The sequence below is a fragment of the Hoplias malabaricus genome, chromosome 8 (genome assembly GCF_029633855.1).
Source record: "Hoplias malabaricus isolate fHopMal1 chromosome 8, fHopMal1.hap1, whole genome shotgun sequence".
Taxonomy (NCBI): domain Eukaryota; kingdom Metazoa; phylum Chordata; class Actinopteri; order Characiformes; family Erythrinidae; genus Hoplias; species Hoplias malabaricus.
Genome location: NC_089807.1, coordinates 13,562,227 through 13,584,954, shown reverse-complemented (window position 1 = coordinate 13,584,954; position 22,728 = coordinate 13,562,227). Strand labels below are relative to the sequence as shown.

The 22,728-nt window shown below is 38.7% G+C and overlaps 3 protein-coding genes across 3 annotated transcripts; all 3 read left to right on the top strand.

Annotated features, from left to right (window-relative positions):
• The first annotated feature begins 216 nt into the window (after positions 1 to 216).
• On the top strand, positions 217 to 2,281 carry trmt2b (tRNA methyltransferase 2 homolog B). The gene has a single exon (XM_066679708.1). The coding sequence runs from the start codon at positions 503 to 505 to the stop codon at positions 1,910 to 1,912; it is 1,410 nt and encodes a 469-aa protein (XP_066535805.1). The 5' UTR covers positions 217 to 502; the 3' UTR covers positions 1,913 to 2,281.
• Positions 2,282 to 5,075: 2,794 nt separating this feature from the next.
• Positions 5,076 to 14,068, top strand: scdb (stearoyl-CoA desaturase b). Its single transcript, XM_066679250.1, has 6 exons — positions 5,076 to 5,353; positions 5,558 to 5,789; positions 6,317 to 6,447; positions 7,984 to 8,189; positions 9,253 to 9,485; positions 10,973 to 14,068. Exons 2-6 carry the CDS (start codon positions 5,564 to 5,566, stop codon positions 11,170 to 11,172), a joined length of 996 nt encoding a protein of 331 aa, XP_066535347.1. The 5' UTR covers positions 5,076 to 5,353; positions 5,558 to 5,563; the 3' UTR covers positions 11,173 to 14,068.
• A 552-nt stretch (positions 14,069 to 14,620) lies between these two features.
• wnt8b (wingless-type MMTV integration site family, member 8b) lies at positions 14,621 to 21,009 on the top strand. The gene is made up of 6 exons (XM_066678906.1): positions 14,621 to 15,356; positions 15,917 to 15,950; positions 16,661 to 16,799; positions 18,205 to 18,330; positions 18,634 to 18,776; positions 19,933 to 21,009. The coding sequence occupies exons 1-6, from the start codon at positions 15,286 to 15,288 to the stop codon at positions 20,494 to 20,496; spliced, it is 1,077 nt and encodes a 358-aa protein (XP_066535003.1). The 5' UTR covers positions 14,621 to 15,285; the 3' UTR covers positions 20,497 to 21,009.
• Positions 21,010 to 22,728: the final 1,719 nt, after the last annotated feature.

Here is a 22,728-nt window from a genome sequence, read left to right as displayed (position 1 = left end):
ATCTCCAAACCCCCCATTAAAACTCTTTGATTATCTACCATGTTATTATTTACATCCCCATTGTCTCATCAACAATCAAAAAATATATATATATAAAATGAAAAAAAAAAAAAAACTTCTTCAACGTCACCGTGTGGTATCGCCTGGCTTTGGAGTCGACTCTCGGTTCTTAAATAGGTTTAATCGAGCAATTGATTCTTTTGTGATCGACACACAACCATAGTCGGAAACACTCGAGTCTATCTGTGGACAAAAAAAAAAACAACTGGATAATTTTATCCACTGCATCAGTGGGTTCAGCAATGCTGAAGCATATCTCAGTCATCAAGGCTGTCTAATAGAAACGCGCACGGAACGGAATGTACGGAAAGTACTCGCTGGACTACTTTACCTGTCCTACATTAAGCCGAAAAGAGTTTCAATATCAGCAGGAGACTCTCTCCAATTAAATGATAATTATTAGATTTTTTTTGTGCTCAGAAATCGCAACATAATCTTTAAAATGTACGTGAGTAAAAAAATTGCAGCATTGTTCCCTCGTGCTGGAGCATTTGTTTACTGTGGTGTTAGTCACAGTTCATTTTCAGCTGTCAGTACTGGAAAGAAAAGAAGAGTAAGGCAACCCAGGCCTCCAGGATGGGAGGCTACCTCCTGGGAGGAAAGATTAGCTGATGTTGTGACACCTCTCTGGAGACTGAGCTATGAGGAGCAGCTCAAATGGAAACAGGAGCAACAGTACAAACTCTTACTTCACATGACACAAGAGTTGGCACAGGATTCAACTTTTGTATGCAATAAAGGAGAGCTCCCTTTCCCTTTACTGCCCATAGTTCCTTCACCAGTAAGGGATGGCTACCGCAATAAATCTACCTTCTCTGTGAACAGAGGAGTAGATGGAAACCCAAAGACTGTAGGATTTTATATTGGCACTGGCAAAGGTGGAAACATTGTCTGTGTGCATGGCGACCATCTTCTTAACATGCCATCTAAACACAAATTGGTTGGAAGATGTTATGAAGATTTTATACGTGCCTCACCACTGAAGCCGTGCATTTTATTCCATGACGGTGGACACTGGAGAGAAATTACAGTGAGAACAAACTCTATCGGCAGCACCATGGCCATAGTGTACTTTCATCCACAAAACTTGACTACTGAGGAGATAAATGTCCATACAGATGCTCTAGTGGAGTACTTCACCAAAGGTCCTGGGGCAGTTTGTGAGCTGGACTCTCTTTATTTCCAGGAAAGTACAATGACAAGGTGCAGTCATGAAGATTCTCCATACAAGCTTCTGCATGGAAAACCTCATATCTATGAGAAGATACTTGGCTACAAGTTTAGAATCTCTGCTGATTCCTTCTTTCAGGTGAACAGGAGTGCAGCAGAGACCTTATATAACACTTTAGCAGAGTTGAACAAGGCCTGTGAAAAGGGCACACTCTTGGATGTATGCTGTGGCACAGGAGCTATTGGCATCTCATTATCCAAGAACGTGAAGAAGGTTATTGGTATTGAACTCATTGAGCAGGCTGTGGAGGATGCAAAATATAATTCAGCATTAAATGGTATTCAGAACTGTGAGTTTGTCGCAGGAAAAGCAGAGGTCGTTCTTCCCAAACTGATGCCCACCTTGGGTTCTGCGGAAGGGCTCATGGCCATTGTTAACCCTTCCAGGGCAGGCCTTCATTATAGAGTGATTTCGGCCCTGCGCAACCATTCCAGCATACGAAGACTTGTGTACATATCCTGCAAACCAGAGGGAGAGGCAATGAGGAACTTTAGGGAGCTTTGTGGGAATACAAACTGGCAGAAGCTCACTGGAGAGGCCTTTAGACCAACTCTGGCAGTCCCGGTGGACATGTTTCCACACACACCGCACTGTGAATTGGTGCTTGTCTTTGAACGATAAATGAAACACACCTAGGCACAAAACATAAATAAATAAATTGAAAAAACCCAGAATCTTATTTAAAAAAATGTAATATTATTATTAAAGATTTGATATGTTACAAGTAAATTTTTCAGATATGTTTGAACTGTGCAATTTAACACTTAATTAAAAACAGATAGGATATTTTCCTTGTGTAGTTCCTTGTCCCTTTTGCACAATTAGACCAAATACATTTCAATGGCATTGATGTTTCAGAGGAACCTACCCCTCTAGTGTGTTTATTTCACTGTGGCTTCAGAAAACGCATTTCCTAATCCAGAATGTGGATCCAATGTTTACATTAGGAGCTGGTGTCCATTTTACCACTTTATTTGGTTTATGTTCAGCTTGGCTAGAGTATGTAGTAGCTTAAAAATGTATGCTATGCAAAAACATCCACTGAAATGGAATAAAACATGAAAAGGTTTGTTGGAAAACAACATGGCTTTTGTCAAATCACAAGTAACTGTTTAGAAAATATCGACACTTTGCTCAGATTTGTGGTTTATGTAAATTTAATATGTCTTCTAAAATCTTTTGACACCTTACATGGAAAAGATCATTTTAGAATAAAATCTTTGGAGATCAGGGCGGCACGATGGCGCAGCAGGTAGTGTTGCAATCACACAGCTCCAGGGGCCTGGAGGTTGTGGGTTAGACTCCTGCTCCTGGTGACTGTCTGTGAGGAGTTGGTGTGTTCTCCCCGTGGCGCCCCCTCCAGGGTGTATTCCTGCCTTGCGCCCAATGATTATAAATGATAATGAATGAATGAATGAATTTGTAGTTTTTAAATACTTCACCTCGGAATAGTCAACAAACAAAAACTTCCACCCAACAGCATCATTTAGGTAGTGTCCTGTGACCAATGATGAAGGATTAGAGAAAGATTAGATCTGTGCAGCAACACATGACCTACTTTTTTAAATTTACTTCTACAAGGTGGAGCAGAAATGTAGTGTGTCAGCGGTCAGTGAGAGTTTAACAACATCGTGTTTAACAACACTAATAGTTGCTATGTCTGATCCACACTTATCCATTCAACACACATTAATACATCACAACCACGTCAGTTTGTAATGAATCCACAATTCAAATATTATCTGCTCTGTGGTAGCTCACTGGGTGTAGAAAGGGAGATGGTTGAAAGGGAGATAAGAAAAAAATGCAGAGCAAAATATGGACTCCATAACTATAGCATACACTATAGTTATGGACTATAGGTACAGTGTGTACCTATAGTCCATTAATATATTCATTCATTGTCTGTAACCGCTTATCCAATTCACGGTCACAGTGGGTCTGGAGCCTAGCCAGAATCACTGGACACAAGGTCAGGACACATCCTGGAGGAGGTGCCAGTCCTTCGCAGGGCCACACACACTCACACATTCACTAACACTTTTTTGAGTAGCCAATTCACCTGCCAACATGTGCTTTTGGGAGGAAACCCCCAACCACAGGGCCTGGAGCTGTTTGACAGCGACACTATCTGTTGTGCCACCGTGCTGCCCCCCTATAGCCCACAGAGCTGATGAAGTAGATAATGCCTCTAGAAACCAGTAGGTCATTTTAAGAGCTGATCTGTAAGTGACTGTGTTACAATCCAAGGTGCCCCTGATCTCTAAAAATGAATGTTTCAGTTTTTACACTGTCAGAAAACTGCAACATTCCATTGAATGTAATTGTACAATATTCTGCTTTATATTGCACTGATTTAATACGGGGCAGCATGGTGGCGTTAGCAGGTAGTGTTGCAGTGACACAGCTCCAGGGAACTGGCGGTTGTGGGTTCGATTCCCGCTCCGGGTGACTGTCTGTGAGGAGTTTCGTGTGATCTACCTGTGTCTGCACAGGCTTCCCCGAATGAATGAATGATTTAATATGCCCTGTTTCAAACAATTCTGTCATGAAAACATACAAACCATCACCTTTCCCAATATGTAATATAAATTCATTCATTCATTCATTATCTGTAAGCGCTTATCCAGTTCAGGGTCGCGGTGGGTCCAGAGCCTACCTGGAATCATTGGGCGCAAGGCGGGAATACACCCTGGAGGGGGCGCCAGTCCTTCACAGGGCAACACAGACACACACACACATCTACGGACAATTTTGAGTCACCAATCCACCTACCAACATGTGTTTTTGGACTGTGGGTGGAAACCGGAGCAACCGGAGGAAACCCACGCGGACACGGGGAGAACACACCAACTCCTCACAGACAGTCACCCAGAGCGGGAATCGAACCCACAACCTCTAGGTCTCTGGAGCTGTGTGACTGCGACTCTACAATATAATGTTACAATATACAATATAATGTTTCAGCACAGACCTTCACTAAATACCTCTACGACCTACACAGACTCACGGCTGCTTCTACCTGTAATTTTAAAATTAAAACTATATTGTTTGGGCATTGAGCCCACGACCCAGGTTGACAAATATTGATTTAAAGGACCTGCTGTTTCTAAAGACTGCTGTCCTTCTGAGGTAACATTTACACTGATTATACCTTTAATGAACACTATGTACCCATACAAGACCTTTGCTCCAAGAGCATAAAACATCTCTTTATCCCTTAGGATTAAAAATGCATTATCTCTTATTGTGCCTTTATGACTGTTGTAGGTAAATGATGTAGTTTAATGAGCAATCCAGTGTAAAACACTTTTCACAAAAGGTACCATACTATTGTGATAGATTAATATAACTAACTAAGTTTTTTAGTTTTTTGTGGCATTGCAAGAGTGGCTTCAGAATGGGGTGTCCAAGGGCGCATGTGTTGGAGAGAAAAAGGTACATTGTACATATAGAGCAACCCTGAACTTGAACAACTCAACAGGGCATCCTTCCAATGTCAATGTCAGATGGAGCCAAATGTAACATTACACTAATAAATAAATAAAAAGTTAAATAAAAGTTAATCACTCATGATAAAAAGCACATGTAAAAGTGCTGGTGTAGTGCCCTGACCTACATTTCTGTATGGGGTTATTCTTGGGCATGGACTGAGTCACTGTGGACAACATCATGGTCTGTCTGCCTCTCTGTTGCAACTTGTATCCTTCTGGACTGCAGTGAATGGTCATCAGGAGAGAGAGAGGGAGAGAGAGAGAGAGAGAGAGAGAGAGAGAGAGAGAGAGATAGAGAGATAGAGAGAGATAAAATAGATTGTTTAGATTGTGGCTTTCAGCGTGAACATCAGATAAGCAGGCGACCAATGAAACTGGCAAGTCTAGGTGGCATCCATTCCCTCCCAGCCAATTGCAGGCATTTAAACGACGTACGGACCAGAGGCCAGCAACTTAGGTAAGCGGGAGGAATCAGGCTATCAGAGACACCTATTGTCCTCCTAGGCTCTCTCCGGACGTACTAAGCTTTCAGTTGTTGGATCGCCGCAGTGCTGCTGTAACACTGAAGGTAAGTGGATCAGTGCGGCTGCGTGGATCAGCGTTTATGGCAGACACTGTGCTTATGTATCCGCAGGCGCTGATGCGGAGACCCACCCTTACACTCACTCACTCACCCACACAACAGTTATACATGCGCTAATGTGTTCTTCGTGCTCTTTGTGTTATTGCTTCGGCTCTCTGAATGTTAATGATGCACCATCTCTGACACCAGGAAATAATGCCCGACACAGAGAGGCGTTCCATTCAAATCAGGCACCCGGACACCGCAGAAATGGCCGCAGGAGCGGACGACGTTTTTGACGAATCCTACAAAGAAAAAGAGGGTCCTAGTCCTCCCCGACAGATTGTGTGGAGAAACGTTATTCTGATGGGTTTACTGCACCTCGGAGCAGTTTTCGGACTCTTCTTCACCCCGTACGCCTCTGTCTTAACGCTGATGTGGGGTGAGTGTGTATATATAATCGTGTTGCCTAAAATGAAAGACACTGACTATTTAGGACATTGAGTGTATGTTGGGTAAAATGGATGTTGGGTATTTTTATCCTGATGTAGGGGATGTTTCAGTGTATTGGATAAGAGATCATTTATTACAAATGTTGATTTTGCATATACCTGATTTTGTTTTGAATAGAGCCTGGCATCTCTAACCCAACCGTTTTTTTTTGGTCTTATTTTGGCTTTGTTGCTCTGCATAATATTTCATCCAGTTGAACAATGCACAATCAGCATTCCAATAGGCTATCCATTGTGAGCTGAAAAAGCTCATAACAGTACGTCTTTCACCACTATGATCACTCAGTCTGAGCAGCGTTGTCTAGAAACACATAGAGAGACATTCAGTACTCACTGCAAAAAACATCTTTGAGGAAGACAGACACACCTCCCAACAGTGCAGACGTAAATAACATATAAACATCTGTGTATTGAAGGCTACTTTAGCATTTCAGTTTTATTCCCCCTTTCTCTGCAGCCTCTGTGTGTTTCATGATAAGTGCCATGGGGGTGACAGCAGGGGTTCATCGGCTCTGGAGCCACAGGTCCTACACAGCAAAATTACCTTTAAGAATCTTCCTAGCCATTGCAAACTCCATGGCTTTTCAGGTAAGTTAATCTTTAAATATATATATATATTTAAAGATTTTTCATTACTGAGAAATATTATGGTTTTTATTATGTCCATTTGGATGCCAGCAATACATTCCAAAAGGGCGGGGGCCAATAAAAGACAGGTTAAGTTGTATAATGCTAGGGAAAAGTTTAATTGAATTCTCGGTATGCAATGGACAAGACAATGTCCAAAACAATATATGCTGGCTGGGGTCTTTGGGCCCTCAGGGGCACTGTGTTAAAAACTGACCCATTTCTGTAGTGGAAATCATTGTATGAGCTCCGGAACCACTGTTTGTGAATACAAATGTAAGTTAAAAATGTAAGTTAAAAATCACCATATATCAATAGGGTTCAGAAATGCGGTATCATTATCTTGGCCTAAGTTTATTTAAAATGGACTGAGGCAAAGTGGAAAAATCTCCTTAACACTAAAGAGGAGAGGGACCACCCAGCTTTTTACAAGGGCAAAGTTAAAAAGCCAGCATCCATAATGGTAGGAGGGTGCATTAATGCACATGGCATGGGTGATTTTCAAATCTGTGAAGGCACCGTTAATGTTGAACAATATATACAGGTGTGAAAGGTTGGAGCAACATGCTGCTATTTAGATGTCTTTTTCTAGGGGGCGGAGAGGGGAGGCATTGCTTATTTTAGTAAGAAAAGGCCAATCCACATTCTGCATGGATTACAACAGCATGACTCTTTAGTAACACTACTGGTGAATTATGAAATTAAAAACCATGTAACAGAGACCCGAGTTGTTGAGCAGCTGAAATCCTATAACAAGCAAGAATGGGAAAACATTTAATTTTCATAACTACAGCAACTGGTCTCCTCAGTTCCCCAAACAATTAGAGTGTCATTAAATGAAGGGACAATGCAACATAGTGGTAAAGAAACTCTTGTTTGGAATGTGTTGCTGGCATTAACATGGGCAATTATTTTCTACGTTTCAATAATTCAATGTACTCTTTGTTCTGTTTCCAACTAAATATATTATATATTGAAATTATTTAAAATTTTCCACAGCCTTCCAACAATATTATATAAATAGGGTTTGTATATACAACCTGCAAGATGTGGCCAAGTGAACTCCCAGATAGCAATGAATCTTTGGCCCAAATGTCGCCAAACATCAGCTGTTTTCTTATGGCCAACAGTTGGCCCGGAATTATGGCATTTATCTGTGAGCCAGAGGTCTACCTTATATGGGTCAAATATCTGGTGTGAACAAATCTGGACCAAAGTATTTGACCCATGTCCAGCAAACACAACATATGCCATAACCCAAGTCAAGTCTTGCTCATGACAATTGGCCCATGTCCAGCAACACATGCCCATTCATTTCAAAATTGAGTCAAAGTTAATTTTTTTGTGTGCTCTCTGGCCTGTTTCATTAAGACTGAAGTAACTTAAGTAAATCTTTGCACATTATTAATACATGTTACCATTTCTTGTAATTGGAAAGTACTTGTTTGTTGTTACTGTTATAGTTTTCTTAATTTTTTAAAATATGTATCTACACAGAATGATATCTATGAGTGGTCTAGAGACCATCGTGCACACCATAAGTATTCAGAGACCAATGCAGACCCACATAATGCCATGAGAGGGTTCTTCTTTTCTCATATTGGCTGGCTGCTTGTTCGTAAGCACCCTGAAGTCATAGAGAAGGGACGCAGGCTGGATCTCAGTGACCTCAAAGCAGATGGGGTGGTCATGTTTCAGAAAAGGTATGAACTGGTATGACATGCACATTTTTGTATTGCAGGGTTAAAGCCATGGATTATAGCCATGGATCGAATGCTATAGTCTAGCCTTTTGTCTCCCTAAACCATTGTACACAGATCTTAGAGATTCCACACTGCTAATTATATAAATGAACAATATTTGCCATCTTTTCCATTTTAAATTTAGGGTTTATTTTATGAATAAATTTGAGCCTAGTTTTGGAATAAAGTGCATAAAGTGGTAAAACACCATTGTATATTATTCTTATTGTAGGCATATACTTGACCTAGGTCTGGGAAACTCATTTTTGAGTTTTCCACAGTTTGAGCTGTTGTTCACCATGTTTCAGATAATAATCATTCATAAATATGTTTTGCTTAATTCTAAGAAACTGAACTTTGTTTTCCTAAAAAATACGTGGCTTATACAACAATGAATTTATTTCAGCAAGAGGCTAATTTCAGCGGTCACCTCACAATGTCCTCAGTACTATATTGCTTTTAGACCTGATGATTATGGACTACATGCTGCAAAAATACTGACCTAAATTCACTGTACAAGGTGATGCAGACAGGACTGTAACCTTTTTTGCTGTTGCGTGTCTCACATTTCTGTGGCCTGTCCTGTTGAGAAACGCAGCTGCCACTGCCACTGCCAGAGTGCACATCAGGTCACAGCCACTGAATGAGTGGTGTACAGTCACCCGATCAGTTCTCTTGGATGGAGTCCCACAACGGTCCTGAAGCTCTTTGAAAAAGGGATTAACACTCCTAAACTCTCTGCTGGTCAGAGGATTCCCTTAAAACATATTTCAGAGTGTTGCCAAATCAGATAGTGGAACAGTGACTTGTTCGTCAGCATATTTTAGTAGGTGTAAGAAAATGTTTGACGGTGTTAAACGTAATAACCAGACTGCATGAGGCAAATGTTGATATGAGTACTTGTCAAATGTTGATTGACAAGTAGCCACATGTCAATAGATATAATGTTTTGCTGGAAGAAATGCTCATGCAGTTTGTAACTCTGTATGATTGTTAATATTTTTTTTGTTCACTGTTCCTTTAGGTATTATAAGCTTTCTGTAGTGGTGATGTGCTTCCTCGTCCCCACGATCGTGCCTTGGTATCTGTGGGGGGAAAGTTTTTGGGTGGCTTTCTTGGTCCCAGGCCTTCTGAGATACACCTTGGTCCTTAATGCCACCTGGCTGGTGAACAGTGCTGCCCACATGTGGGGCATGAGGCCCTATGACAAAAACATTAACCCCAGAGAGAACATGTTTGTTGCCTTCAGTGCTGTTGGTAAGATATCCCATTCCCACAACTACTGTATTTTAGTATGTGTATTAAATGTTTTAGAAAATGGGAGGTGATGTAGAAATTCACATAAATTTACAAATATAACAAAGCATGGATTTCTGTGTAAATCACAAATCAATTTTCATATTCAGAATAGTACTTTAGGGTTATCAGTGTAAATATCTTCATATACTTTCAGATTTACTGTTAAAGATGTATGTTGGGTCCCTCTGATCTGTGATTGTACATTCAAAACAGTTCAGATGGGTTCAGATGTTAAGTTTGATGTAGTTGAAATTGCATTTTTCATATACAAACCCAAACAAACCCAATATACGGAAAATTTGAGATGTTGGGCAAAATGTAAAAATTAAACTTGGATTAATATAACGTATTTAAACCTATTAAACAGAAGATGCAACACAAAATTTTGAATATTTCACCATCCGTGATAGTATTAGGGGATGGCATTAGTGCACATGGGTGGCATAGGTGACATGCGCATTTGTGAAGGCACTGTTAAAGCTAAATGATATATACAGGTGTGGAGCAATTGGTTGCCATTAAGACAACATCTCTTTAGAGGAAGGCCTTGGTTATTTCAGTTAATTTCACATTCTGCATGGATTACAGCAGCAAGGCTCCTTAGTAAAAGAGTCTTGGAGCAAAACTAGTCCAGAGCTGTTACTCACTAAAAACAACGGGTGCATTATAAAATGAAAAACCCTATAACAGAGACCCTCAGATTCTGAGTAGCTTAAGCCCTATAACAAACAAAAAAACATTTATAAAAAACATTTCACTTTCAGAACTATCATAGATTGGTGTCATCACTTCCAAAATGTTTACAGATCTGATTCAATACAGTAGTAAACAAGTAAAGCTTGACACTAATTACTTAGAACGTGCTGCTGGAATCAAAATCAAAATCATAAATACAAAATCAAACACACATATATATAATATATATCCATCCATCCATTATCTGTAACCGCTTATCCAATTTAGGGTCGCGGGGGTCCAGAGCCTACCTGGAATCATTGGGTGCAAGGCGGGAATACACCCTGGAGGGGACGCCAGTCCTTCACAGGGCAACACAGACACATTCACTCACACACGGACACTTTCGAGTCGCCAATCCACCTACCAACGTGTGTTTTTGGACTGTGAGAGGAAACCGGAGCACCCGGAGGAAACCCACGCGGACACGGGGAGAACACACCAACTCCTCACAGACAGTCACCCGGAGCGGGAATCGAACCCACAACCTTCAGGCCCCTGGAGCTGTGTGACTGCGACACTACCTGCTGCGCCACCGTGCCGCCCTATAATATATATATTAAATACAATTAAATATATTGTTTAAATGATTTGTATATCATTGCACTTTTGTTTTATTTACGTAGTTGCACAGTGTCCTGACTTTTCTGGAAATGGGGTTTGCATATGATTGCTAGCTGACTGATTTTCTTTTTATCATTTCCTTTCAGGGGAAGGCTTCCACAACTATCACCACACATTTCCTTATGACTATGCTACAAGCGAGTATGGCAGTCAGCTAAACATCACAAAGGCTTTTATTGATCTCATGTGCTACATTGGCCTAGCCAAGGACTGCAAGAGGGTGTCTCGCGAAATAGTCATGGCCAGAGTACAACGCACTGGTGATGGTAGTTACAAAAGTGGTTAAAATTTATATTTAAAATAAAAACAAATGTCAAAGCACGTGATGACAAACCAAAATCAACTTTTCATAATATTTGCAGTGAGTGTGCAATGAAAGTCTTTTGGCATGACCCCAATCTTATGATGAATTATTGTCTAGAATTTGCAGACTAATGTGTCTCTAGGACCACTGTTCAAATTTTAGATATATATTCAATATTGAACTAGTCATGGTTTCAGAGTTGGATTAGGCAACATGGATGACTCTCACTCTGCTGCAGAAGCAGAAGTTGTAACATTATCGCTTACACAGTTGTGTGCCTCTTTATAGGTTTAACATTTGCTTGTTAGACCTAATCGGTGCCATTTTCTGTTTAAATCGTAAATTACAGCTTTAATTTAAGAAATTTTCACTCAGCTAAACTATGCAAGCTGTAAAATTCCAGCTTACATAACATCAGATATATGTGCTATTTGATCTTATGATATTTCTGGTTTTACTTTATTTACATCAGAGGTGGAAAAGTAACAGAGACAGGTGACAGAAAAGGAGGGGTTTTTTTTATTTTTAAATAACTCTGGACTACAATTTTTCAACCTCTGAAGTACAATAATGTTTAGGTGATAAAACTGGATGTGAATCTAAATTATGTACGTATGCTTTATGCTTTAAAGCTTTGTTTAGTTTTCATGTACAGGTCCAAGGTTTTTCTGGGCTCACAGTCTCTGGCACTTGATTCAATTTACTTTAGTTTCATAATTTATGTTCCAAACAGAAAGGTACTTCACCTTTTAAACTGCAGACTCTCTTTGTTTAATATAAAAAAAATGCTGGACAAACCTTATTTAAAAAAAATGGTTTAACTAGAATTTTTTCCCTCAGAACTAGACTATATATATGGGAAAATTCTTTTGATATTTTCACCTGAGAATATTCTTTGTGCACACTTTCTTTGTGCCCTAATCTGTAATGTTTGCTGAGGCAGGAGTGATCTGTGACCAATCTGCCTTATCCATTATCTCAAGACATCACATTCTTGGGCCCCACCTTTCTTAATCCCCAAAGGTTTCATAGGGGCTTTATAATGAGGATCTAGATGGTCAGTGGTAAAACCCAGATTGTGAAGGTTTTCTGTCTAGATTTGAGATATGCTTTTGTTCAACTTGACGATCCAGCGATGTTTTGTTAATCAGTGATATGTTCTGCACAATGTCCTGGAATTCTTTCATGTTATGTATAGCCCTGAAATTTTCCCATTCGGTTTGGAAATAAAACACCACCACCTTACTTAAAAGCAATTCAACAAAAAGCTTTTTTATGTAATAATATCTCTATTTTATTCTAAACCATTTGTGCAGCTTTAATGTACAGGTCTTGTTTGGCCAGAGAATCACAGACAAAACTGCAATTATGTTGAACATGGGTGTTTTTCTGTCAAGCCTTTCATGAGGCTTGATGGCATTGTGTTTTTGTTCTAGTTTGGGAGTCTCCATCACCCCTAAATTCACACCAGGATTTTATTTATTTAATTACTTAATTCTTTTAGAGTATACAATTTATTAACTTAAATAATTAATTAGATGAACACAAAATAAAGAAATTATACATAATTAATACCATGCATATAAGGCCAGGATACATGTCCAGTGTTTTATTATATATACACAAGTCCTTCCTGCAATCACTATTTAAAAATACTCCTACTGAATGCAAGCAATTTTGAAATATTGTAAAATATTGTGTTCAGTTTACTATGGACCAAATTGTAAGTGCCTTTTGTGTTTTTTTTCCTTAAAACATGCTTCATCATAATGTGCTATTCATTACAATGTGGCTTTACTGTTGGCAACTTACTTAAAAATAAATTGAGCTCAATCAAGTGCTTCTTAGTGCTACCCAATGTATACATACTGTATATTCCCTCACATGATTTACTGATATTTTATACTGAACACAGATGTATAATGACAAGTATTTTACACTGTTGACTTGTTCTGAGAGCCTTAAAGCAGGCACATTTTCAAAGAATGTTCCTTTCACTTTATCAGTGAATGACGCATATTTTCTATGAGTAGGCATGTTTTGAGATTTGTGCTGTGAGTTTATTATTAATATTAATATTGCCATTCTCTTCATTTAATAAAATTTGTGGATAAATGACAACTTTTAATAGCAAAAATGTTATTTTATTTGTACTAATTTCAAGGCTGCCTCTCTGCAGCAGTAATATCTTCTACTGTTACAGAAAGACTTTACACTATGCTGAAATGTTTTGGATGATGACATTCGGCCATGAGGTCTGGTACTGATGTTGCATGATTAGTTCTAGATCAAAAATGCCACTCCAATTCATCCCAAAGTTATTACAGGCTGCAGCATGACTCCAAAGAAGTCTGTTCCTCTTTTCCACTGTTCCACAGGGCAGTGCCTGAGAGACGTAGCCCTTAAGTCCAAACTTGGCACTCGGCGTGGTGAACATGGACCTGCTTCAGAGCGTCCTATTTTATTTAAAACTCTATGGAGATTATAGAAACTGAGCACCTTAAATTAATTAATTATGAATTTATTATATTTTTCACGAAGTTATGGACATATAATGAAGTTTCTGTCACAATGGACAGTGCTTGTTGATCATGCAGCAGTGGCTCACTGGCGCCATCTTTTGAAAACATACAGCCATTACGCAACAGTTTGATGAGAAAATCTAGGGACTTGCATAATTATCTAAATGGTATAATAATTTAAAACAAACCAAATAAATAAATATATACATGTAAAAACAACAAATCTCATACAATATCCTCCCCATAACATTTGAAATATGTTATTATTATTAATATTATTATTATCCCCAGCCTCCCGGGATTGATTTGGCGACCTCCTCCTGATGAGAGGTCCAATAATTATTTATATTATTGGTTATGTATTATTATGTAAAAATGTATTGTTTAATTGTATATAATATTTTAATCGATTTAAATATTAAACTCTATAACTTTGTTGCTGATTCAAATGCATTCAATCAGCCTAATGGCATAAGTATTTAACTATATATATATATATATATACATATATAAAGAGTTTCGCTCGAAAATGGCGTTGTATTTTTGTCGTTTCACACAAGTTTATTAGAAAGTGTATTATTCACCACAGTAAAATCATATTTATTTTTCCAACGCATCAACTTCATTAAACCTTTTCAGCATTTAATCCCGAAAGGTCTGGGAAAATCTGGGATAATTAATTTCCACTAATCCCGATTCTCAGGAGAATGAGACCCGCAGAATATGCTGGAAATGCAAGAGCAGGTTCACGCCAGTTTTACTCCTGTCCGTATTAACAGCGCAGATAAACTCTGAGCGGTTTATACTCGTCTAATTTCGGCTGTTTCTGTTTATTTTAGGGTTTTACTTTACCTCTTGTGCAGAAAATGTGTTTACACACAAGGTTTGTCTTCACCTGTGCTGTTTAATTACAAATAATGCGAATCTACAGAGGATTATACTGCGGGTATTTCATGGATTAAGGCGTTAATCTTTGGTGTTCTCTCTTTTCAAAATGGAGACACTGGCTCGAAGGTGTCGCCTCAGGAAAGTTGAACGGAAGGAACGTTTTCGCGGCACAAAAAAGGGTCCACTTGGATTAAGGCTGATTTAATCTAAAACTGTGCTAATTTCCTCAACAAAAAATGCCAAATAACATCTGCTGTTTGATCCCGGTGATAACGGCAGTAATCCCACTCTGTGGCCTACTGTAGTTCCCTCTCTCAGAGCGCTGCTCACACGGGGTTTGAAGGCCCGACTTCAGGAGATCAATGATCCCATTGGGATTCATATTCATTCCCTCCAACTGTTAACACAGCGAGCCGCTCCCGGAGAGCCGAGCCAGAGGAACCCAGGGTGCCCTTTTGATCATTTCAGTCTTTCCTTGGTACAATAGTTCTGATTGGCTGAAGCAGTAAAAAGGGGAAAATCTTTAATGAAGCAGATAATCTCTTGTTGGGATGAGAGCAGCTCCATTTCAGAGCCCCCTTTGGCTCACACGAGAGCCCAGCCTCTGAGACCTGCATTAAATCCACGGCTCTACAACAGCAGCATATTTCCAAACTGAACCTCTGTCCACCAGTCCTCTCTCAGGATGTTCATACATTTGGACGTTTATTATTACATATTAATCCTGATGGTCCACATGAAGTCTTGCTGCAGTTGGTAAGTTAGGATTTTTAAATGGTCTTTTTTCACCTTATTTCCAGTGTTACCAAAGACTAAATTGTTTTAAAATATTGTTTTAAATGCATATATCATGAACACCACATTTCATTATGATGAAATAGACCTGAAATCAGAGTGAAACCACAAGAGGTTTGGGCCTTGTGGATATTAAGTCAAAGAAATAATTAATTGAATTTCATTTTTCCTTCTAAAACCAGACTAAGGCATTGAATCGCTGTAGGATATTTTATGTTTTAAACAGATATCAATGTGGTTCTTGGGTTCTTAAGCTTTTGTATTCATTAATAATAATACAAAATGAATGAAAATTTATATTTGAAATCATAGGAATGTTTTTAAAGTTCTCATTTTTTTGTCTGACAATTTTATTATTAATCTGTCACTTAAGCGTTAAGTTTTTAGCAATTATGTAATTCATGGTATAATTGATTTGTAATATGAACATTTCTGAAACCTTAAGAGTAGGCAGAAATAGTTTGGTGATGGGTGAGAACTAACACCCTTGCTCTTGGTTAATAGGCTGCTCTATCTTCCAGGTCAGTGAATAATTTCCTGATGACTGGCCCAAAGGTAAGCCAGCATTCTTTTGATCTTCCCCCAAGATCTTTATCTAAAAAAAGAGAGAGAGAGAGTCTTTAAAATGCCTCTGAATTTATGGAATTATATAGATAATTACTTTATGATCAATTATTACACTGCAACCACAGGCAACAATCTAGATTCTGTCTTACTGCACTTTCATGGTGGTAGTGATTTCTTTAAGTATTAATCATCTGCTGCTGCTGCTGTTCTGTGTAACTCTGCTGTTTTTTTCAGAGACAGTGTGGACCTCATAGTTTTCGCACACTTGAACTCATTCACATTGAAGGGTCCAGTTTGTACTGAGTGGCCAGGGAAGGGGGTCTGGTGGGTGGTCATCATTAGCAAACCAGCCGCCTCTGAGAGCATTTGTAGTGCAATGTTTCTTAGACCACTTGAGACATATTAGCATGTATCAGTCACAGTCTCAACAAGCAACGTAGTTAAACCCAAACCACAGAAGAGGTGTTGACCTTTATTGGTGGGGTCAGTTTTGTTCACACAATCCAGCCACCAAAAAACTGAACAGTGATGTTGAGTTTTGTGTGGTTTCTGTCCTACCACTACATTTTTGTACGTTATATTTGCTTAAATACACTTTAGAAACTTAAATGTGTAAAATAAATTCTTAAATTAACAGAATACTTATTATTTTAACAATATTAAACTATCAAAAAACTTAAATTTTTATGACTTTTCAGGCCTACCTGATCTACTCGAGCAGTGTGGCTGCAGGGGCTCAGAGTGGGATTGAGGAATGTAAGTATCAGTTTGTCTGGGACCGCTGGAATTGTCCAGAACGAGCCCTGCAACTCTCCACACACAGCGGACTCAGGAGCGGTGAGTTTTAGGAGCCAAAACAAAATACAACACTTCAGTTAATTAATCTCCAAGTACCACAGCCCTTCAGTAAGCATAATTATAATCAGAAGTGCAAAAAGTAAAAGTCCTATAATGGCTTTTAACTGGCATGACACCTCTGAGCCTGGTCTGAGATGATTATAGAAGACAAGTAGTTTGAATGAAACCTAGGAGTGAATTTTACTTTTGCCAATTTTTATTATATTTCTTTTATTTGTTTCATGCCTGGGTTTAATACTTCCTACACAACTGACATTTACAAGTGAATTAATTTGGGTTTTCAAAATGTCAGCATGATTCAATGCTTATTACATAGATATACACAATAAATAAAATCATATAAAATAAAAATTGTTTAACACAAAATAAAATTGTTATGATGTACAAATATATTACAGTGGCGGTGATGGTTGTAATGTTTACAACATAAACATAGTCATTTTATTACTGTTCAAATTCATGTTATTACAAGCTGCTCTCCAAAATGATCATTTAAGTGTTTGTAATTTTGAAAATAGTCAACAAGTGGTAAATGTAAAAAAGCAGATGAGTTTAAAAAAAAAAGAAAAGAAAAGCTAATCAACATCATTGTAAAACCATGTTCAATTTGTCAGGCAGCACATTTATATAAGCTTTATATTGTCTTTCTCCTGTGAGTTTATTTCTAATATATTAATCTCTTCAGATTTATGGTTCCTGTCACTAACACTGTGAATAATTCATAACAGTTAATTCTTTTAGAACAAAGCATTTCACTTTTAACCATTCTGATTGAGTTTTCTTTCATTTTAACTGTGTAATTATACAGTTTTATGTATTTATTTGCCCTTTAAGATGCATGGTACACAGTAGTCTTAAACCTTTTTTCCTTTGAAATATATATATATTGAAAAACAAACAAACAAATACAATTTCAGAATGATAGTGATTTGGTTTTATTCAGCATACAGAAAAATTGTATTGATTAAAATGACTATACATATTTCTCTCTCATGAATTAAACACAGTCTGAGAGGAGGTAAATTTAAAGGCCACCTAGAGGAAACTGTGGCAGCTAGACTAAATAAAATGGATGTCGTCTCAATCTGAAGGGCGTAGGTCAAAGGTTTACCTTAGGGTCTATTTACTGGGTATTTCTCAAGTGCCAAAAGGAACCTGACCCAGTCTAGTGCTGACCCCTGTGTAATTGAAAGGCTGCTGAGCTTATGCCTGCTGTGCGCTTCACTGTTTGATTCAGCTTAACATGCATAAGGCTCCATAAGCAAAATAAAAGACTGTAATATCTGACAGGAAGGTGAAATTACTTAATGAAATAAAGAGAATGATCAGAAAAGACTGGGAACACAAAGATTAAAAATAATTTCAGGTATAAATCTACTTGCAGCAAACCGGGAGACAGCATTTGTCCATGCCATCAGCTCTGCTGGGGTAATGTACACCATCACAAGGAACTGCAGCTTAGGAGATTTTGACAACTGTGGCTGTGATGACACCAGGAATGGCCAGCGAGGTAAACACAGATCCATTTTATTTATTTGATTTCATACATAATTTGAACCTGAGCACTGTCCATTATAGTACATACTACTGTAAGAAGAATATCTCTGTAAAAAGAGTAACATGTATAACAACTCTCAACATGAACTAATGTTAAAAATTAAGACTATTTATGCCTTTCTATTTAACGTCCCTATTTTGGTAATTTGGTCATTTTGGACAGTTTCAATATGCAGTAATGTATTTCACATATGTAACATCTTGATTATGCTGTTATACGTCTTTACAGATTGTATAAATGAAAGTTATGTTTCAGGTGGTCAGGGCTGGCTGTGGGGAGGCTGCAGTGACAATGTGGGCTTTGGCGAGGCCATCTCCAAGCAGTTTGTGGATGCATTAGAAACCGGCCAAGATGCACGAGCTTCCATGAACCTGCACAACAATGAAGCGGGACGCAAGGTATTACTCCCATTCTGAATGTCACAGAAGGGTTCTCCTTAAGACCATGAGAGAGTGCTAGAGATAGTTTGGTAGAGTAGGGGATTTACTCTTGCACTATGAGCTGGGACTTGAAATGTAGGCAGCTCCCTTGGCCACCAACAGAATGTAAAGTGCCTTTTGAATAATTTTTCAGTGCTACCAATGATCGCTTACCACCCAAGAGTTTCATTCATGGCCTTATAAGCAAGGTGCCACTCGTTCTCCCAGCAGTGTGTGTGCCCTGTACCAGATGGGCCTATTTATGGCCTGTGAATGTCCTCTATGACAAGAACTCAACTCAAGATTCTTGGGATCAGTGGTGCGTGCTTAATTAGAAGACCTAGGGGGCCACACGTTGCAAAGGTTCTGTATTCTGTTGCTCCTCAAATAAGTGTTTAGTTTTATTCTTGCAATAAGGATCTTACATTTATGTTGGTCTTTGTTGCACTTGAGAGAGCCACAGGGATCACATCCATGCAGCTGAAGTGCTCTTTGTTTTTCCTGCCAGTGCCCCGTCTGCAGGTTTTGTCAGCTCACTCTGGCACCTGGAGCATCATTGTAACTGAAAAAAATGCAAAAGAATTCTTTTTCATTTCCTCCTGAATGGATTAACCATTGGGTATGCCCATGGCAGAAAACATGTTGACAATGGCCATGCTAAATAAATACTCCCCTTTCCTGTGCCGAACAATTCCACTCGCTGTGAAACTTTGATTCTGCCTCCTATCGAGAGCCAATGCCTCGCTGAGAAAAGAAACGTTCTATTCAAATGACAGATGTTTGTTTCGGTTGAAGTCAAAAAATATTGTCTTGGCACCAATGTTGAAAAAGAGGGGGAAAAAAAACCATACTCAGACTTGAACCTTGCACCAGCACTTCTTTAGGCCACTGAATTCCTCTTTTTGTGAAGTGGATGTTTTGAACATATAGTCTATCCAATAAAGAGTTCATTGTATTCTATCTTGAAAAGTGATGAATTCAAATCCAATCAAAATGTCGTTAAATGCTGAAAAGAGGAATGAATTGAATGAAGGCTAGTTGGGAGTTGTTCATATGGAATTAATTGTTGAATGAGATGCACTCTTTGCTGAGGCACATTAGTAATTTCTTTAATTTGAGACATTTCTTAAACAAGGCAGTGAAAGGAACCATGCAGAGGACCTGTAAGTGCCATGGTGTGTCCGGAAGCTGCACCACTCAGACGTGCTGGCTGCAGTTGCCCGAGTTTCGGGAAGTGGGGAACTACCTAAAGGAGAAGTACCACCGTGCCATTAAAGTAGACCTTCTGCGAGGTGCAGGTAACAGTGCAGCAAGCCGTGGAGCCATTGCTGAGACCTTCAGCTCCATCTCTCGTAAAGAACTTGTTCACCTGGAGGATTCTCCAGATTACTGTTTGGAGAACCGCACGCTGGGCCTGCCAGGCACAGAGGGCCGTGAATGCCTGAAGAAGGGCAAAAACCTGACCAAGTGGGAGAAACGCAGCTGTAAGCGGCTCTGCACAGACTGTGGACTGGCTGTGGAAGAGCGCAGAACAGAGACAGTATCCAGCTGTAATTGCAAGTTCCATTGGTGCTGTGCTGTAAAATGTGAGCAGTGCCGCAAGACTGTAACAAAGTACTACTGCGTAAAAAGAGCCAAGCGAGTGAAGAATGACAGTGCAAGTAGAAGGAAAGGCCTTCGGCTAAAGAAGAAGCACTAAATACACCTCAAAGTGTTTAAAATGGTACAATGTAATCTTGAATCTGAAACACACACACACAGGATATCATCAGAGTTTTGACAAGGCATTATCAATCAATACTGAATTTGTGAATGTTTACATGGGAAGACCCAAACTGTTTATGGGTGAAATTTTACAGTGAAATATAAGGAAGGATTTCTGTATTTACAAATGTTCTAAAAACAGATTTATTTCTAAGGGACCTAAAAAATATTATTGACACTTTTCATGATGCATTTTAAGATAGCACTGAAAATCATCATTAAATGTAAAATAGAGCACATTAGAATATGACCAGGCTTTTTCATGAAATAGTTTACCAGCAGAACTCTCTCTACGGTCTCTGTTCTCTGAATTATTAAGTGGCATTGAAGCAACTATATGTTATTATATTATGAAACTGGGACATAATCACACTGGATGTCAATTCTGTACATGAACTGTAAATAAGTTGAAGCACTTTGTATATTGTTTATTTATTGCACATATATTACGTAGTGGTGTTATGTGTTTAGTTCTTTTTTTGTATTTTTCCATATACATTTTTTAATTAAAGCTATGTAATCGCTGTTTTGTGATAACGTTTTAAATTGCATATGTATATTTTACTGATTTTTAAAATTTGACTCAAGAAACTAAGTACTTCTGGTGTTTATGAACATAGCAGGCTTTTTGATTTAAGCCAAGACAAGCAATTAACCATCTACTGAATATTTACTTGTTAATGTCAGTTCTAGCTTATTTCAAGTTTAATACTGTTTCTTTTAAATGACAACGATATACAAACAGTCTTTGAAAATAGGTTCATTGCTCTTAACTACTTATTTTTAAAGTGTGTAGGATTTTTTCTGTCATTCCTTCTGAATTTAGCATCAGATAACCCAGGGGCAAGAAAACAATAAGAGAAAAAATGTTTTAATTATGGTCTTCCTTCCTTCACGCCTCTCCTCAATTTCGTCTTTCAATTGCTTTTTTTCTGTCTTAGTAATCCTCAAAGAGCTCCCAACGCCTTGGCACTTGGATGTTTCTTTACTGTTTAATACTAGTTTAATTAACTTTGTCGAGACAGAGGGAAAACATGAACCAAGTTGCCCCTCAAATTATCCTGCCTCTAATTTTGTATGCTAATCTCCTTTTCACGCCATCATCTCAGGGAAAAAAAAATGTTGGGAAACTTCATGTAGCCTGTATTGGGCTTCCTGTGGATGTTTTATTCTGAGCCCACCTATTTGGCTCCTTTCACTCCTCTAGGGCCTTCCTTTGCTCGATTTAACAATGAATGGCGAGCTAATCAGCTCCCTCGGAAATGCACCGCTGCTGAAGAAGCTAATCCCCCTCTCCTCCTCCTTCAATGGGCTGTCGCCTTCAAAGAGACTTTGGGAAAAGGCTTTGCATGGATTCACACTGTTTGCTGAAAAGAAGTTAGTTCAAGTATTGTACCTAAACAAGTAGGGTTTATAAACAAATACTTGCCAGATACCATCCCACCTGCAAAAGTGCCAACTCTACAGTAGCAGAGTGACAAAAACTAAGGACATCCAAAAGTGATGTTCTCTTTTAAAAAGAGCTGATTAAACCTCTGTTGAATGGGTAAGTTCATTCCTGCAAGTGTAGTCTTCTTTACCATGAGACGTGTCAATGAAGCACCTCATTGACCTCTTATTTATAAAGGAAGGGGGAAAAAAATCCTCTTAACACAAATCAGAAAGGGCATTCATTTTGCATTACTGCTATCAAAGATTCTAACAGCCCAACTTAACCCAGTAAAATAGACCTGGACACTGGAGGTGCAAAGTGCAAAGCTTCATAAATTAGTAATCAGTAGTAATGCAATGAAAGCTTGATGCTTTGGAGACCCTCTGTAGCCTGTCGCTGTATTAAAATTTAATGTGGTCAAACATAGTATTTCAATACCCTCCACTTCGAATACAATGCAATGAAATGCAAAACAAAACACAAAACAGTATCAACACAAAGAAATACAATGTTGAACAGACTGGTGTCTTGACAATTTTTTGCCTTTTTTCTAAACATTTCTTCAACTTAAATGAGGGTAAGCTTGTGACTGGGAGGCTGGCTTTGCCAGAGAGATTTCAGAATACTCAAAGGAGGGAGAAAATTCTGGAGGAGGAGGAGCTGGAGATTAGGAGCTGTCCACGCATGTATGTCTAAATCTACTCAGTTTAGAAGGTCAGTGTGTGCATCTTCATC

Coding starts and splice junctions, on each gene's coding strand:
- wnt8b (XM_066678906.1), top strand. CDS start 15,286: ATGTTCATACATTTGGACGTTTATTATTACATATTAATCCTGATGGTC. Junction 15,951..16,660: donor TCCTGATGACTGGCCCAAAG/GTAAGCCAGCAT, acceptor ATGACTTTTCAG/GCCTACCTGATCTACTCGAG. Junction 18,777..19,932: donor ACAATGAAGCGGGACGCAAG/GTATTACTCCCA, acceptor TTCTTAAACAAG/GCAGTGAAAGGAACCATGCA.
- scdb (XM_066679250.1), top strand. CDS start 5,564: ATGCCCGACACAGAGAGGCGTTCCATTCAAATCAGGCACCCGGACACC. Junction 5,790..6,316: donor TGTCTTAACGCTGATGTGGG/GTGAGTGTGTAT, acceptor CTTTCTCTGCAG/CCTCTGTGTGTTTCATGATA. Junction 9,486..10,972: donor TGTTGCCTTCAGTGCTGTTG/GTAAGATATCCC, acceptor ATTTCCTTTCAG/GGGAAGGCTTCCACAACTAT.
- trmt2b (XM_066679708.1), top strand. CDS start 503: ATGTACGTGAGTAAAAAAATTGCAGCATTGTTCCCTCGTGCTGGAGCA.